Source organism: Coenobita brevimanus, chromosome 100, assembly GCF_032717465.1.
Source record: "Coenobita brevimanus isolate Jiangsu-jjx chromosome 100, ASM3271746v2, whole genome shotgun sequence".
NCBI classification, from domain to species: domain Eukaryota; kingdom Metazoa; phylum Arthropoda; class Malacostraca; order Decapoda; family Coenobitidae; genus Coenobita; species Coenobita brevimanus.
Genome location: NC_137053.1, coordinates 58,003,580 through 58,020,687, shown reverse-complemented (window position 1 = coordinate 58,020,687; position 17,108 = coordinate 58,003,580). Strand labels below are relative to the sequence as shown.

Genomic DNA, 17,108 nt, shown 5'->3' with positions numbered 1-17,108 from the left:
TTATTGCACCCGTTAACCTAAAGTGAGGTAAGGTCTGTGGAGGGAGTAACTTTAGTGTATTTATCGTGTGCTAAGCCAGAAACAAGCTGGCTTAAGTTTTGGGCTTAACTTGGGTGTAATTATCTGTCTCAAGTCCAAAACAAACTGGCTTAAGTCAGGTCTTGGCCGCAGCTTGACAGTAATTATCGTGTCGCAGGCCAGAGTCGAGTCGGATTAGAGTGCATTTAGCTTGTCGTTAAGGCCAAGCGTTATTAAATCTGGCCCCCACGGTTGGCCCCACGTACACGACCACGACCACGACTACCACGACGGAGAAGACGACCGCCATCACAACCATGGTGAAGGTGATGCCGCGGCGGGGATGGCTGCGGCTGTCGTTCCTGGGCCTCCTCGCCGCCTGCGCCCTCGTCTACGTCTACTACTACTCCTCTGGGTCGCCCACGCCCCAGATGCTCAAGGACAAGCCCCAGGAGTCGTCTCTGAGGGCGGGCGTGGGCGGGACGGGCGGTGGAGGAGGGGGGGACAGACGGGCGGAACGACAGAGCCCCGGGGTGGATGAAGGCCAGGGGCAGGTGATCCCGTCCCAACAGTGCATCGCCATCACTCCACCGCAGACAGATGTGAACACCGTCGACCAGTTTCCCAAGTTCGAGTTTCAGGTGAGTGGATGGAATGTTGCAAGGGAGGAAGGGAGGGAGGGAAGGTGGGAGGGAGGGAGGGATGAGGCGTAAAGGGGAGGGAGGGAAAAGGGAATATGAGGGAAGGTGGGAGGGAGGGAGGGATGGGGCGTAAAGGGGAGGGAGGGAAAAGGGAATATGAGAGTAAAGGGAATTGGGAAAGAGAGATGAAGGAAGAGAGGGAAAGGGGTGAAGGGGGAGGACGAGTGGAGGGAGGAATGGAAGGGAAGGGAGGACATAATGGAGAGGGAAGAGGGAAATGTGGGAAGAGAAAGTAATGAAAGGGAATGATGGAGGGAGAAAGGGAATGTGGGGGGAGGGAAAGGGATGGATGGAAAATAAGTGAGAGGGGAGAAATTGAGGGAAATGAAAGGAAATGAAGCTAGGAAGTACGGAATGGAAGGGGAAGGAATTTGGGATCGAAGAGAGGGAAAGGGAAGGGATGGAGGACGAGGGATATAGGAAGAATGTTAAGAAAAGTGAAATAAATGTTAAAAAAAAAAGGAGGAAATGAAAAGCTGGAGTGATAGAAAATAAGGATAGAAGGAAGAAGGAAGGAGAGAAGGAAGGGAGGAATAGCCAGTGAAATGTTTGAGATGACTGAGATTAAATGACGTGAAAGTAATTGAAGTGATTGTGATGAGGGGTAGAGCTAGAGGGAAGAGGTGTAAAGGTAGAGGCTCCGGAGTGGAGGAAGGAGTAGATGGAGGGAGAGATGGAGAGAAGAGAAATGCGGGGGGGGGGGGATGCGGGGCATAGGTGGAGGGAAGGAGTGTAAAGGTGGGAGGAGAGAAGAGATGGAGAGAGGTATGGAGGATAGAGGTGAAGGGAAAGATAGAGGGTAGAGATATTGGAGAGGAGGGAGGGTAGAGAAGGATGGAGGAAAAGTAGAGATGGAGGGAATGACGGAGAATGGAGAGGGAGGGAGGGAGAGAGGGGACGAAGGTAGGCTTCAGATGATGTAAGAGGGAAGGAGGGAGGGATTGAGGCAGAGCAGAGATGGAGGTGCGTTGAGAGGTAGGGAGGGAAGGGGGGTCCAGAGAGAGAGAGGAATTACGAAGGAGGAAGAGGCAGAACTACTAAAACAGAAGACAAGGAAGATGAAAGAGCAACCTGTGGAGTAAAAAGAAAAACAGAACGAGAAAGAGAGAGAGAGAGAGAGAGAGAGAGAGAGAGAGAGAGTCCTTTAAAGCAGATCCCCGAGGCTAATCCCTTCAAATAGGACAGAGACGAAACAAATCGCCTTAAAAATAATCCCCCCACTCACTCCCTCAGACGATTTTTCGCAGCGTGGGAGGGACGTTTGACAGTGAGGATTCTCTCTCTCTCTCTCTCTCTCTCTCTCTCTCTCTCTCTCTCTCTCTCTCTCTCTCTCTCTCTCTCTCTCTCTGTCAGCGCAAGAAAGACATTTTTAAAAGATGTAAAACTATCATTCATTTAACCTCTCATTTTAACTTTGCCTCCATTTATTTATTATTATTAGTACCACCAGACGATTTTGCGGGTCGTAGGGGAGAGGCTTGGCAAGGGAGGGTTGATAGAGAATTCCAGTAGTGCCATTTTTTTCTCTTCTTACTGACGATTTTATTCAGCGTGTAAGATTTGGCAGGGAAGGGTTTGAAGGAAGTTGCTCTTAACCTTCTTAGTAGGAAAGCGTCTTGTATATTTTATTTTTGAGGCCAGCCTAATATTTTCATCAGGATATTAGAGAAAGAAGACAAGGGGTTAAAAATGACATCAGTGAATCCTTATAACCCGGGGAACTGATTACAGTGTTCCTATCATCAGACGTGTGTATGTAGCTAAGGGGAGACCAAAAAACTGGAGAGGTTAGCTATAAACCTTACACACACACACACACACACATACACACACACCTCGTTCCCACTTTCCTCCCCACGATAGGGCTAACTTTTATAATAAGCATAAAGTGTAGCGCCCCACACACCTATTCTTTCCATTTCCACCGCCAAGGAAGGGTAACCATTATAATAAGCACAAAGTCTGGCCCCACACTTCTTCTTCCCATTTTCTCTTCAGTGGCCGCTTTCTGTTGTGAAGCTCTCGGGGTGTGAGATATCGCTGTGAGAAATGCAGGCTTTCATGTGTATCTTTCCTTCCTCCCTCTCTTCCTTCTTCTGTCTTACTCAAAGCCCTCTTTTGTCTTGTGCTTTCGTGCTTCTTTAGAGTTTTTCTCTTTCTCAATATATATATATATATATATATATATATATATATATATATATATATATATATATATATATATATATATATAGAATGTTACAGCGAATTTGTGTAAACAGGGATTTCACGAAATCCTCAGGGAATTCGTGAAATGAATTTAAACTGGGATGAGTTAACCTAAATGTAACCTAGATTATCCCTGCCTAACCTAACCACAGCCTAAATTAACCTAATCCACATTAACTCATCGCAGTTTAAACTCATTTCACGAATTCCCTGGGGATTTCGTGAAATCCCTGTTTACACAAATTCCCTGTAACATATACAGTAAATGCTGATATCCAGGAGGAAAAGGAGACACAAAACATCCCGAGTTCTGTCGTGTATTCAACATTCACAAAAGCACTGAGGATATTTCGTGATTCCTTTTCCTTGTGGATATCATCATATCTGTGAATCACGTGTTATTAAGTGATTTAAAGCGTGTATATTTATATATATATATATATATATATATATATATATATATATATATATATATATATATATATATATATATATGTGTGTGTGTGTGTGTGTGTGTGTGTGTGTGTGTCTGTGTGTTATATTTAAGCACACACACACACACACACACACACACACACACACACACACACACACACACACACACACACACACACACACACACACACACACACACACACAGCTGCGATTAATGTTACTACAAGAATATTAAAGAGAAAAATTAAAATGTGGAGAAATTTCTGTAGGGTAGATTATCTCTCTCTCTCTCTCTCTCTCTCTCTCTCTCTCTCTCTCTCTCTCTCTGCGTCGCTTCTTTCGTTCCCGCATTCGTCACTCACACTACTCAGCTCTCCTTGTATCCCTCACCTTTTTCCTCGCTCACTCCTCTCTCCTCCCTCCCTCGCTCCCTCCCTGCCCTAGGACGATAAGGAACACAATCGATATCGGGGCGAAAATACGAGGCGTGGCAAAAAGAGGCATGAGGAAATATTTTACCCCATTCCAGACGATTTCCAAGATAAGGGTGTGAGGGGAGGGGTGGGGGGGGTTAAGGCCCTGATAACAAACCCCCCCCCTCCTCCGCGCGCCTCCGAGGGTTGCCGAATGGGGTTGAGGGGTTGAATTGGCTATAATCTGAACCTGGAAAAATGTATTGCCAGGATAAAAAAAAAAAAAAAAATAGAGGGGAAAATGTCTAGCCAGGAAAAATGTATTGGAAGGGAAAATGTATTGTCAGGAAAAACATGTATTGGAGGGGAAAATGTATTGCCTAGAAGACGTGTATTAGAGGGAAAAATGTATTGCCAGGAAAAAATGTATTAGAGGGGAAAATGTATTAGCCTATCAGGAAAATAAAGGTGTTGGAGGGGAAAATGTATTGCCAGGAAGAAATGTATTAGAGGGGAAAATGTATTGCCAGGATAAAAAAAAATAGTAGAGGGGAAAATGTACTGTCGGGAAAAAATGTATTAGAGGGGAAAATGTGTTGCCAGGAAAAAATATATTAGAGGGGAAAAGGCAGTCAGGAAAAAATTTATTAGAGGGGAAAATGTATTGTCAGGAATAGAAGTATCCAATGGGAAGATGTATTGCAGGGAAAAAATGTATTGTCAGGGAAAAATGTATTAAGGAAAAAAATTATTACCGAGGGGAAAATGTATTACCAGGAAAAAAGAACTTAGTACCGAGGAGAAAAAAATAAAGTATTGTCTAGAAAAAAGAATGTATTATATACCGAGGAGAGAGAATGTGGTGAATTACGGAGGGGAGAAATGTATTACCCGGAAGAAAGGATGTAGGCTATTACCGAGGGAAGAAAAGGTGCTTTATTACCGAGGGGAAGAATGTATTGCCAGGAAAAAGAATGTATTACCTAGCGGGAAGATCTATTACCTGGGAAAACGAATGTATTACCAAGGGGGAAAATGTATTACCGGGAAAAAAAATTACCAAGGGAAGAATGTATTGCCAGGAAAAAGAATGCATTACCGAGGGGAAAAATTTGTTAGCAGGAAAATAAGAATATATTACCCAGGGGAAAAATGTATTACCTGGAAAAAAGAATGTATTACCAAGGGGAGAAAATGTATTACCTATGGAAAAAAAAGTGTATTACCCGAAAAAAGAATATCACCGAGGGGAATAAAGGATATATTACCTGGGAGGAGAAAAAAAATACCGGGTGGGGAAAAAAGTGTATTGGATAAGGCATTGTTATTTTTTTTTTTTTCCCCTACGGCCGCATACACAGCCCAGCGACTCTTTCTCTTCAGCCCTTGCCACTTGTGTTTTAATTATTCATCTTTTTTGTTCCCCCTGTATGTGACGATAAATGGGTAAATATGCATGTTGTTGTATGTGGAAAAAAAATGTTCTGACCCATACATGCAGGTGTGTGTGTGTGTGTGTGTGTGTGTGTGTGTGTGTGTGTGTGTGTGTGTGTGTGTGTGTGTGTGTGTAATAATGCTTGATGCCATATGGTTGACAGGTGTCGTGGAACTAGGCAGGCCAGATAGACATTGGTAAGTTAGAATTTGATAACCGATGTAATATAGCAGCAATAAGTGTGCGTGAGTGAGGTGGAGAGGGGGAGACCGAGGATGAGGTGGAGAGATGGGGTGGAGGGGGAGTCTGGGAATGAGGTGGAGAGATGGTGTGCAGGGAGACACCGAGGATGAGGTAGCAAGATTTTCATCCAGGAAACTCAGGTTAGGTGAGGTTAGGTTTGGTTAGGTTAGGTTAGTTTAGTTTAGGTTAGGTTAGGCTTGTTTTCTTAGTACCTGCAAGTGATCTGTGGGCCGAATATATGACTAACGAAGCAAGGTGGCGCTGACTGATAATTAACGTGTCAAAAGGTAAGGATATATTATGGTAATTTGGCTGACAGTGAAACGTGGCACTAACCTTAAGGTGTTCCTGAACCAGTGGATCATGATTCTGAAGCGTGTCAAAACATGTAGATTGTTATTATGCTGCCAATAATGATGCTCATGATGGTGATGATGATGATGATGGTAATAATAATAATAATAATAATAATAATAATAATAATAATAAAAATAATACTAATAATAATAATAACGTTGACGACGACGAAGACGATGATGATGATGATGGCGACGACTGTAATAATAGTAATAATAATAATAATAATAATAATAATAATAATAATAACCTGCTTCACAATACCCAGCAAGGTACAGATAAACCGGTCAGTGATATCAAGCGCTTTTACATCTCCATTCATGAATTCGAAACCGCAAATATATATACCCTATTTTTCATTTTACCGCACAGATTTTTTTTTTTTTTTTTCCGCAACTAACCTCCCCCCTTCCATCAAAATAAATAATCAGAGTGGTGGGGAGGCCGACCTGGACAAAGAGAGAGAGAGAGAGAGAGAGAGAGAGAGAGAGGAAAGTTTGAAGCCACTTTTTTTTACCCTTTGTAATAATTTTGGGATTCTACGAGTGTCGGTCGGTAAAAGTCGACGGTAATCAAATTTTTGCGTCATTTCATAAACATGGCGTAACTCTGGGGGGAGGCGAGAGGGGGAAAGGGGAGAGGGGAGATTGGGAGAGGGGAGAGGATGAGAAGCTGGATGGAGGGGGAAGGGAGGGGGAGGACGAGAGGGAGAGAGGAGAGAGGGGGTGTGATGAGGAGGAAGAGGAGACGAGAAGAGATAGGGAAATGGTAGAGAGAATGGGGATGGAGGGGAAAGAGTGAGGGTGAGGAGAGGGGAGGGGTAGGAAGGGGTAGGGAGAGGGAGGGGGTTGTAGAGGTGAGAAGAGAAAGGGAGGGATGGGTAATGGCGAAGAGAATGGAGATGGAAGGGGGAGGAGAGGGAAAGGAGGGGGAGAGGAGGTGAGAAGAGGCAGGGAGAGGGAGAAACAGAAAGAGACGGGGATGGATGGGGAATGGAATGGGAGGGGAGAGGGGGAGCGAGAAAGGGTAGGGAGGGAGGAGAAGATACGAGTAGGGAGAGGGAGAGGAGGCGAAAAGGGGGAAGGAGAGGAAGGAAGGAGGGCAAAGAGAGGAGGAGGAGGAGGGGGAGGGAGGGGAAAGAGAAGAGAAGAGGAGTGGAAGAGAGGGGAAAGAGGGAAGGAGGGGGACGGAGGAGGGCGAGAGGGGAGTGGAGGCGAGAAGGGGAAAGGAAGGGGAGGAGGAGGGAGGGGGAAGGGGAGGGGGGAAAGTATAAAAAAAAAAAAAACATAATTGAGATGCACAGTTCAGCTCGCCCTCATAGAGTGTTCATATTTATGCCTTTCCCCCTTATTGAACACCACGAAAATATACGAAACAGGAACGAGGGAACTGAACCAATAACAATCAGGGAAATATTTTGATTCTGTTATTATGGCCTCCCCCCCCTCCCCCTCCCCCCTCCCCCGAATGTAAATTATATAAATGTGTTGTATATATACTGGTGTGCATATATCTCCCCCTCCCCACCCCAACCATTTATTTTTTTGCCACCTCCCTCCCACACTCTTCCCCCCCCCCTTTTCACACCTCTCTTCTCCCTTTCTCCCTCCTCTCCCCTCTCTCCCCGCTCTCCCTTCTCTCCCTCCCCGCTCCCTTCTCTCACATTCACACCTCTCATCCATTCTGTCCCCTTCACACCTCTCATCCATTCTCTCCCCGTCATCCATTCACTCTCCTTCACTCCTGACATCCATTCCCTCCCTATCATCCATTCCCTCCCCTTCACACTTCTCATCCATTCTCTCCCCTTCGCACCTCTCATCCATTCTCTCCCCTTCGCACCTCTCTTTCCTCTTCCTCCTCCCCCCTTTACAGCTCTCTCCCTCACGTCCTCCCTTCGTCTTCTCTCGCTTCCCCCTCTTCCCCCTTTCATTTCTGTTCTTCTTTTATCACCTTTCCACTCTCTCATCTCCCCTACTCCTTCCGTCCCTTCAGTTCTTCCTCCCCCCTAACTTAGCTACCCCACCCTCCATCCGTTTCCTCTCTTCCTCGCCTCCTTCTCCTTCATTTGTTCTCTCCCTCCACGCCCCTCCTTTCGCTGTCTGCTCAACCCCTCTACCACACCCCTTCAATCTCACCTCCTCTCTCCCTCTCCTCCCCTCCTCTTCTCCCTCCCCTCCCCTCCTTCCGCTCCTGTCCCCTCTCACATCTTCTCACCATCCAAATCTCTCCCTCCCTTTCATATGCCATATCCCTTCCTTCTCTCCACACCTGTTCCCAATCTCCCCCCTCCTGTTCCCTCTCTCCCCCCTCCTCTTCCCTGTCTCCCTCCTCTTCCCTCTCTCCCTTCACGTCTCCCCTCTCTCCCATCACGTCTTCCTTCTCTCCCTTCACGTCTTCTCTCTCTCCCTTCTCGTCTACCCTGTCCCATCCCTCCTCTCCGCTTCTTATCCACCCCACCCTTTTCCACTCCTCTCCCTCTTCTCATGTCGTACCCCTCCACAATCCCTCCTCTCCCCTTCACCACGTCGTTCTCCCCCTCCACATCCCTCCCTCTTATCCCCATCTCTTCCCCCCGCCCTTCCTCCATCTTTCTCTCTCCTTCTTTCTTTGTTTGTCATTACCCTTCCATCCTCCCCTTTCGCTTTCTCCGTCCCTTCCTCTCTGTCTTACTCTTTTCATTGACCTTCCCCTCTCCCTCTCCTCCCCTCCTTCCTTTCACTTTCGTTCCCCCTCTCTTCTTTCCTTGTCTGTCATCACGCTTTCCCTCTTCCCCTCTCGCCTTCACTATCCCTGCCCCTCTTCCTTCCCAGCCCTTCTCATCGGCTTTCCCCTCTCACTCCCTCTCCTCTGCTCCTTCCTCCCCTCTCCACTTTTACCATTCTCCATTCTCACCTAATTTTATTTTTCATTTCTTTCAGCCTCTCCGTTGTCTTTTTTCCTCCTCCATTCTTTTTCACTCCCATTTCTCTTTCTTATTTCTCTCTTTGTCACTTTCCTGACTCATTCTTTTATCCCTGTCAGTTCCTTTCTCACCATTATTCTGTGTCTGCCCCTCTACCATTCATTCCATTTTTCTCTCCTTCCCTGCCCTTGCCAATTCCTCCCCTTGTCGTTCCTTTTCATTTCCTGTTCTCTTTTCCCCCCTCTCTTTCCCTTCCTGTCAATTCCCACTCCCCTTCTGTTCCTGCTTTTCCTCTTTCCCTCTTCTCTTCCCTTCTCTCCTCTCCATTCCCTTCTACCCCTTGTGCTGACTCCTACTCCTTTCCTCTCCATCCTTTTCTACTCCTTATCCATCCCTTCCCTACTCCACCCGTTTCACTTTCCTCCTCCTTCCTTCCCCCTCTCAACCTCCTACCCCCTCCTTCCATCTCCTCCATCTTGATAGTTCCCATGCCTCCCCACTCCTGTCCATCTCCTTCCCTCTCCCCCACTGTTCTCTTTTCTCCCTCTTTCATCCCTCCCTCCGTCATCTCCCTCTTTCATCCCTCCCTCCGTCATCTCCCTCTTTCATCCCTCCCTCCGTCATCTCCCTCTTTCATCCCTTCCTCCGTCATCTCCCTCTTTCATCCCTCCCTCCTTCATCTCCCTCTTTCATCCTCCCTCCTTCATCTCCCGCTTTCATCCCTCCCTTCTTCATCTCCCTCTTTCATCCCTCCCTCCTTCATCTCCCTCTTTCATCCCTCCCTCCTTCATCTCCCTCTTTCATCCTCCCTTCTTCATCTCCCTCTCTCATCCCTCCCTCCTTCATCTCCCTCTTTCATCCCTCCCTCCTTCATCTCCCTCTTTCATCCCTCCCTTCTTCATCTCCCTCTCTCATCCCTCCCTCCTTCATCTCCCTCATTCATCAGTCCACTTAGCTCTTCATTTCCCTTCCTCCCTTCCTCGTTCTCCTCTCTCCCCATCCCTTTCCTCACCTTTACTACGTCTCACCTTTTTCCTCCTCCCCCCACCTCCTTCCACCCCATACACCTTTTCTTCCCTTACCTTTATTCTCACCTGCTCTTCCCTTTCCTTTCCTTCCCCGTGCTTTTCCCTCCCATTCCTTTTCCGTTCCCTCCCCATCCTTCTTCCTCCGAGTCCCTTTCCTCACCATCTCTCCCCATTCTTCCCCTTACCCTCCCCAGCCCTTCGTTCTCCCCCCCCCCTACATTCCTTCTCGTCCTCCCGTTTCTCTTCTTCCTCCTCCTCTCTTCCTTTCCTCCCTTTCTTTCCTCCCTTTCTTTCCCATTCCTTCTCCTCCTTTTTCTCCTGTTCTTCCTCTCCCTCTTTTCCTTTCCTTCTTTTTCCCTTCCTTTACTTTCCGTCACCTCCTCTCTTCTTTCTCATCCCCCTCCCCCCTTCCCCCTGTGTCCGCCTCCCCTGCTCTGGTTGCCCCCCTCTCTCACCCTCAAAAAAAAAAAAAAAAAAAAAACGCTTTTATGGGGATTATTTTTTGTATATTATATCCATGGGGGAAAAATACAGGGAAAGTTTGGCAATTGTTTCCCTCCGCAATTGCCAGAGGGGAGGGGAGGGGAGGGGAGGGGAGGAGAGGAGAGAGGAGAGGAGAGGAGAGGGAGGGGAAGGGGTGAAGAGGGGATGGAAGGTAAAGGAAAAAGGTGACGAGGGGAGGGGAGTGGGCATGTGGAGAGTTGAGAGGAGGGAGAGTAGGATAGGAGTAGGGTAGCAGAACAGGAGAGAGGAAGGGAGGGAGAAATGTGATGGGGAGGGCAGTGGAGTGTGAGTGCAGAGAGAAGGGAGAGGAGAGGAGAGGAGAGTAAAAGAGTAGTATATAGGAGGTAAAAAAAATAAGGGAATGGAAAGGGGAGGGATGTAGGGGAAGAGAAGGGAGAAAAAAGAAAGGGAAGGAGAGGGATAAGAGAAGAGAGAGAAATGGAAAGTGCTCAAAGAGAAGGGAGAAGAGAGGAGAGGAAAGGAGAGGAAAACGCTCAAAGATGGGAGGTATAGAAGAGCAAAAGGGGGAAGAGGTGTCGAGTAGGAGAGGGGAAGAGGAGGAGGAGGAGAGGAGAGGTACGAGAGAAAGGGTTGGAAAGGGAATGGGAAGGGAAGAGGCATGGGAGAGGAGGGGAGGAGGTAAGAGAGAGGGAAGAGGGACAAAAAGAAGGGAAAGAGGTAGGAAAGGAAGGGGAAGGGAGTCTGAGAAAGGTAAGAGAGGATGGACATGAACACAAGGAAAGCAAACAGTAGTCATAGTGGCTCTTTCAGTGCTATTTATTAAACCTTGAGATAATTACTGTGATATCTTTCAGTATTTCGTGAATCAGATAAGTGTTAAATCAGTAAGGCGTTTTGTATCACCAGTATCCTCCCATCAACGCCTGTGGGAATATTTAGAAGAATCACCACTCGTTATACAGAAAGTCGTGGAAATTTTACAGGAAAGGATGAACTGAATCAGACACACGAGTAATTTTTATTTCTAACATCAGTGCACCGTCAACATATTAAGCGGTGGATCAGAAGCCATATAACAAGACGTCGACTATAACCCCTTCACTGCGAGAGGCGTATCAAGAGCTGCATAGAAAGCGTCTAGTGAGAGGAAGAATAAAACGGAAGTATCATCTTGGTAGTGACGTGATTGATAAGGTGTTTTTTTTTTTTTTTTATTCAGTCAGCCAGAGGTCATTTTTGTGCCGAATTAAATCTTTTGGAGGCAGCAGGAGTTTAATACAATATGCGTCATCGTAGTGAAGGGGTTTAAATGTCAGTTTGTGTGTGTGTGTGTGTGTGTGTGTGTGTGTGTGTGTGTGTGTGTGGTGATTTCGTAATACCTCTGTCCTAGCGATTTATTCTCTACATTACACGTTAATATCCCAGTGTATGTTAACCAAACCTTATTAATATTAAAAGGATATTGATCAGAAAGATGTTAAAGTTTATATGCAAAATAAGTCGCAAAGGGAGAGGTGCTACGAAGCCTCTCATGGTACCTTGCATATGGCCTTTTGTATTGTGTCTGTCTACCACACTGCAAGGCAATTTGTTCCGTGTGTTTACAAGTGTATTGAAGAGGTGAGGGGAGAGGAGAAGAGGAGAGGGAGAGTGCAATGGAGAGAGAGGAGGAGGAGAGGAGACTGAAGGAAAGAGAGAGGAGGAGGGGAGGGACGGGAGGGGAAGGGAGAATGTGAAAAGGGGGAGGGAGGGAGATAAAGGAAGGGATGGAAGGGAACTTGAAGAGGGAGGGAGAAGAGAGATTAGGGAAGAGTAAGAGTTGGAGAGGAAAGGATGGGAGAGGATGGGAGAGAAAGATGATAAATATTCCTGGTAAAGATAGGAAGAGATGAACATGGAGGGAAAGGAGGGGGGAAGAAAAAGTTAATGAGAGGGAAAGTAGATGGTGTGACAAGATGGGGAGGATGAAAGGAAGGGAAAGGAGATGGGAAGAGGTGGAGGGTGAAATGGGTCGAGGGGGTGGGGGGTAATTGAAATAAGGTGAGAGAGAGAGAGAGAGAGAGAGAGAGAATCCTGGAAATCAAATGAAAACAGAAGAAAAAGAGGGAGAAACTGGAAGAAAAATGGTTAGACGAGACGTATTGAAAAACTGAGAGGAAAGAGAAAAGTGAAAAGTGCTTGAACATACCTTTTTGAAAAACGGAGAGAGAGAGAGAGAGAGAGAGAGAGAGAGAGAGAGAGAGAGAGGGAGAGAGAGATGAAGAAAATGGGAGAGGGCATAAAAAATGGATGTTCGAGAAAAGGTAATAGGGAGAACTTAAGACAACCCAGGCAGCCTCCATTACCCAGTTGGGCTTCGATAAATTGGCGGTAATTTAGTTCCGGCTTACGGTATTATCTCGGTGGGGGGAGAGGGGTGGAGGTGGAGGATGAGAGAGAGAGAGAGAAATTGAATAGGATAGGATGGGAGGGGAGAAATGGAAGAGATAATGGGAGAGAGATGTATATTAAATAGGAGATGGGAGACGAGAGAGAAGCTTAACAGGAGAAGATGGAAGAAAAGAGAAATTTAATAGAAGTCGGAACATTGTGTGTGTGTGTGTGTGTGTGTGTGTGTGTGTGTGTGTGTGTGTGAGAGAGAGAGAGAGAGAGAGAGAGAGAGAGAGTAAAAAAAAATATGAATAAAACTGCTGTAATAATTCATGTAGACGTTTGAGACACTGTTCTCTAGAGGCAAGTCGACCCCTTCCAGTTAGCAATAATATTAGGCTATTGGTTAGTATATAAAGATCACGTAAGGTTTTGTAAATGAACTACTGATCAAATCGGTACATGAGGGAAGGCGGCTGAGACTGGCAGGAAGAAATGACGACGAGTGTAGATGGAGAAGCGTGGAGGCATTCTTTCTTCTTCCTTTAGTATTATTATTATTTTTGTCTTGGGCACCCTGTATGAACGTTAGGCTTCGTACTACATATAAATAGAAATATAGTACCGTTTCAGCCCGTGGGTCAGGTAGAATGTTAGAATATATAAGAACAGTAAACCTGAGAGAAGGACGACGATAAAATGCATCAGTGTCGTGGCAGGGACTATTGGATCTAAATAATGCATGGACGGTACAGGCAACAAAGGCAATTTCTCAACCCATAGCCTCAGAGGTATTGAGTATGAACAGTGACTCTTCATGTGTTTGGATATTTATTTTCAGTATATACAGTGAACTTCTCCATATGTTTCGGAGCGTTAAAATTTGAGTATAGTATATAACGTGATTGGTATGTTTTCCTTATTGAGATTTTTGGGTGTGTAATATGACTTTCTCCATGGATTCCAGTGTTTGAATAAGACAGAGGGCACCTTTGATAGCCGCACTCACTCCTGCCGTATCCACCACCCCAACACATCCCAGACTGTGTCCGTTGTCTTTGTACACAACCCTCACTCACCCTAAACACATCCCATATGCACACCACACGCGCCCAAGACACACCCGAGACACACCTCAGATGCTAACCACACCCCACCAATACACCCCACCTCTCAACTCACATCCCATAAGTTTGACGCTCATAAAACTCTACGGTTGCAACATACCAGATTTCATCCTTTAAAAAAATATTCAGTATGTGGCAGCTGGGGACACTGTATGTAGCCTTGTGTGTGAGTTCCACCAAAATTTGAGTACTGTACACAAATTCATGTTTCTTTACTAACTAGCTTCACATGTAGCTCGTAGGTACACTCATTAAGTACACACAGTTCATAAGTACACACAGCTTTAGGTGCACACGACTCTACGTACACACAGTTTTAGGTAGGCATGGCTCATAGGGACCCATAACTTTAGTTACACACAGCTCCAGGTACACATAGTTTTATGTACACGTAACTCGTATATGCACAACTCATAGATACACATAGATTACAAATAGTTACTCACTCACAGGTACACATAGCTCGTAAGTACACATAACTAAACACACACACACACACACACACACACACACACACACACACACACAGCTCTTGGACACATACAGGGAGCTCTTAAGTGCACATTGAGCTCTCGGTTGCACATACTGATGCTGGTAGGTACACATAAGAGGCTTACTTAGTTGTCGGTCAAAGGTCGCTCTGTGTGTGTGTGTGTGTGTGTGTGTGTGTGTGTGTGTGTGTGTGAGAGAGAGAGAGAGAGAGAGAGAGAGAGAAAACGAAATATGGGGAGGTGTGAGAGCGCCGATACCTTTCAGTCTTCCTACTTAATTTTGTCGGAGCGAGAAGGGTAGGATCATTAATCAAATAGGGACATCGATACCCAAGTATTAATAACCGCACCATGCATTTTAATTAGGAATATTATCATCCACCGGGCAATATTAAATTTCATCATCTCAACTCATCAGCGTAAGCCCCTTCCCTCCTTCCATCCCCAGCCCCGGCCTCAACTTTAAAGGAAAACTTCCACCACTTTTAAGCCCCCCGATTAAAATTTTCCCCTTAATCACGGCCGAAAGGGAAAATGACACTCGTTCGCGGACTGGCGGGCGGCTAGAGGGGGTTCGAAGCAAGGGTCGGGCGAGGTTCAAAGGCCCCGCTGAAGCATTGACTCGAGGCTTTGAAGTGGGGGACTAAGGAGCGGCTGGAAGGTGGAAAAGAGCAGGGCATTAAGAGGCTGAGGGCGTTAGATACATGGGTGGGTAGATGGAGAAATAGATTTTTGACTAGAGGTTGGTTCGAAGCAGGGGTCATTAAGGGTTCAGAGGCATGTTAGATCTTGCTAGGGAATCTCTAGAAGGTGGAAATTAAAGGGTATGAGAGGCTAAGGGCGATAGAGGATACACAGATGGATAGATGGAGAAATGGTGTGTTTGCTGGAGAGGGGTTCAAAACAAGGGTCAGATAGGGTTCAAAGACTTCAATGAACCTGCTGGAGAAGGGTTGGATTGTGGATAGTAAAAGATTGTGGAAGTTAAGGCAAGAAATGGGGTGAACAGACGGGAAAATAGACAAACAGAAGAGGGCAATTGTCTGGGAGGTTCGAGACTGTTAGGTGTAGGTTCAAAGCCATATCTGAACCTGCTAGGGAATAGTGGAAGGTCAAGGGAAAAGCTTGGGAGAGGCTGGAGGCGATAGACTGTGTGGATATGTGGAGAAATAGATAAAATGAGGCAGTAAAATTTCGAAACATGAGTTGGTACCGTACCGTACATGTTCAAACGTCTATGAATCTTCTGGAAATCACATGAAGGTTGAAGAGGCTGAGGACAGTGGGCAAAGAAAAGATAGATAGACAGATAGACAGACTCGTGTTGGCAGAAAGAAGGGTATTGGCAGGAAGGGCTCGAAGCAGGGGTCGGTTCAGGTTCAAAAGTCTCACTGAAGCATTGAGTCATGGAGGCCTTGAAGTGGGAGAAGGGAATTGGCTGGCAGGCGTGGAAAAAAATGGTGTGAACGACTTTGAGGGTGGCGGAAAAGGGATTGATTGCTGGATAGATGGAGAAATAGACTGTAGTTGATGGAGAGAGGTTGTAGATAGATAGATAGAAATATAGATGATTAGACAGATGGATGGAAGGTCAGGGTATTTGGTGGTTGCAGGAGGATGGAAAATATTGGCTGAGGTAGGAGAGAATGAAGGCGATAGAAAGGTGATAGACTGGTGGGTAGGTGAAGCCGAAGACCATAGTTGATGGAAAGCGTGTGTAAGACTGAATAGATAGATAGACAGACAGACAGAAATATATAGTAAGGGCATTAGGATAGACAGTTTGAGGGTGGGAAAGAACTGATTTTAGTGGGAGAGAAAGATTGTGATGAAAAATACAGAGATTTGTAGAGACAGCGAAATAGACCGTAGTTGAGAGAGAGAGAGAGAGAGAGAGAGGGTAGATAAGTGGATAGAAATTAAGTTAAGGTGTTAGTGAACTGTTGGAGGTAAAAAGAAAAAAAAATGGTGCAAGGAAGATGGCTGGGTCGATAGATGGAAAATAAGATTGAAGATAATGGGGTAGATAGATAGATAGATAGATAGATAAATAGACAAGTAGATAAAGTTGTTTGAAATTGTGTTAGGTGGATGGGTGGGGTGAACAGTGGGTAAAGGTCATTGAAATTAAAGATAGGGAAGAGTACGGTAGGCTAACTCTCTCTCTCTCTCTCTCTCTCTCTCTCTCTCTCTCTCTCTCTCTCTCTCTCTCTCTCTCTCACACACACACATCATTAAACCCAACTAAACACCATCCCTCCCTCTCGCCCGTCGCGCATTATCTCGCGAAACACACGATCTCGCGAGACACACACGGCCCCGCCAGAGATGAACGGCGCCCCAACCAGCTTAATTACGTCCCGGCGATGGAAATATCTCTCAGGGAACGGACATTAGAGCAAGGCGGGAATTTATCTCTCACTTACACTGTATATCCTCTCTCTCTCTCTCTCTCTCTCTCTCTCTCTCTCTCTCTCTCTCTCTCTCTCTCTCTCTCTCTCTCTCTCTCTCCTCCTCCTCCTCCTCCTCCTCCTCCTCCTCCTCCTCTCTCTCTCTCTCTCTCTCTCTCTCTCTCTCGGCAAAAATTACCCCAAAATCTCCCGTCCAAAAATACACACCATATAATACAGCATTATTTTAGGGATAACCTCCTCGTATTATTGAGGCCTGGTGTAATCTTGCCCGTGGGAATTATACCAGGCCAAAATTATACCATTCATAATAATTAGGATGAAAGGAAGCAGTCTCTAAAATTACCTCGAACGGAATTACTTTATCTTCGGGAGTTATTTTTGTAGTATTTTGCATAGAGTGATTTGGTGAGTGGATGAGAGTGGAGGTCGTGAGGGGAAGACCGAGGATGAGGTGGAGATGGTGAGGGGATGACCAAGGATGAGGTGGAGGTGCGGAGG

At 46.0% G+C, this 17,108-nt stretch overlaps 1 protein-coding gene across 1 annotated transcript in view; it reads left to right on the top strand.

Moving 5' to 3' along the window:
- The first annotated feature begins 335 nt into the window (after positions 1–335).
- LOC145414665 (alpha-mannosidase 2-like) overlaps positions 336–17,108 on the top strand; it is a 544,739-nt gene continuing 527,966 nt past the window's right edge. Inside the window, exon 1 of the mRNA XM_080284184.1 lies at positions 336–659. Within this exon, the coding sequence (XP_080140310.1) occupies positions 336–659 (324 nt within the window). The remainder of the gene's footprint in view (positions 660–17,108) is intronic.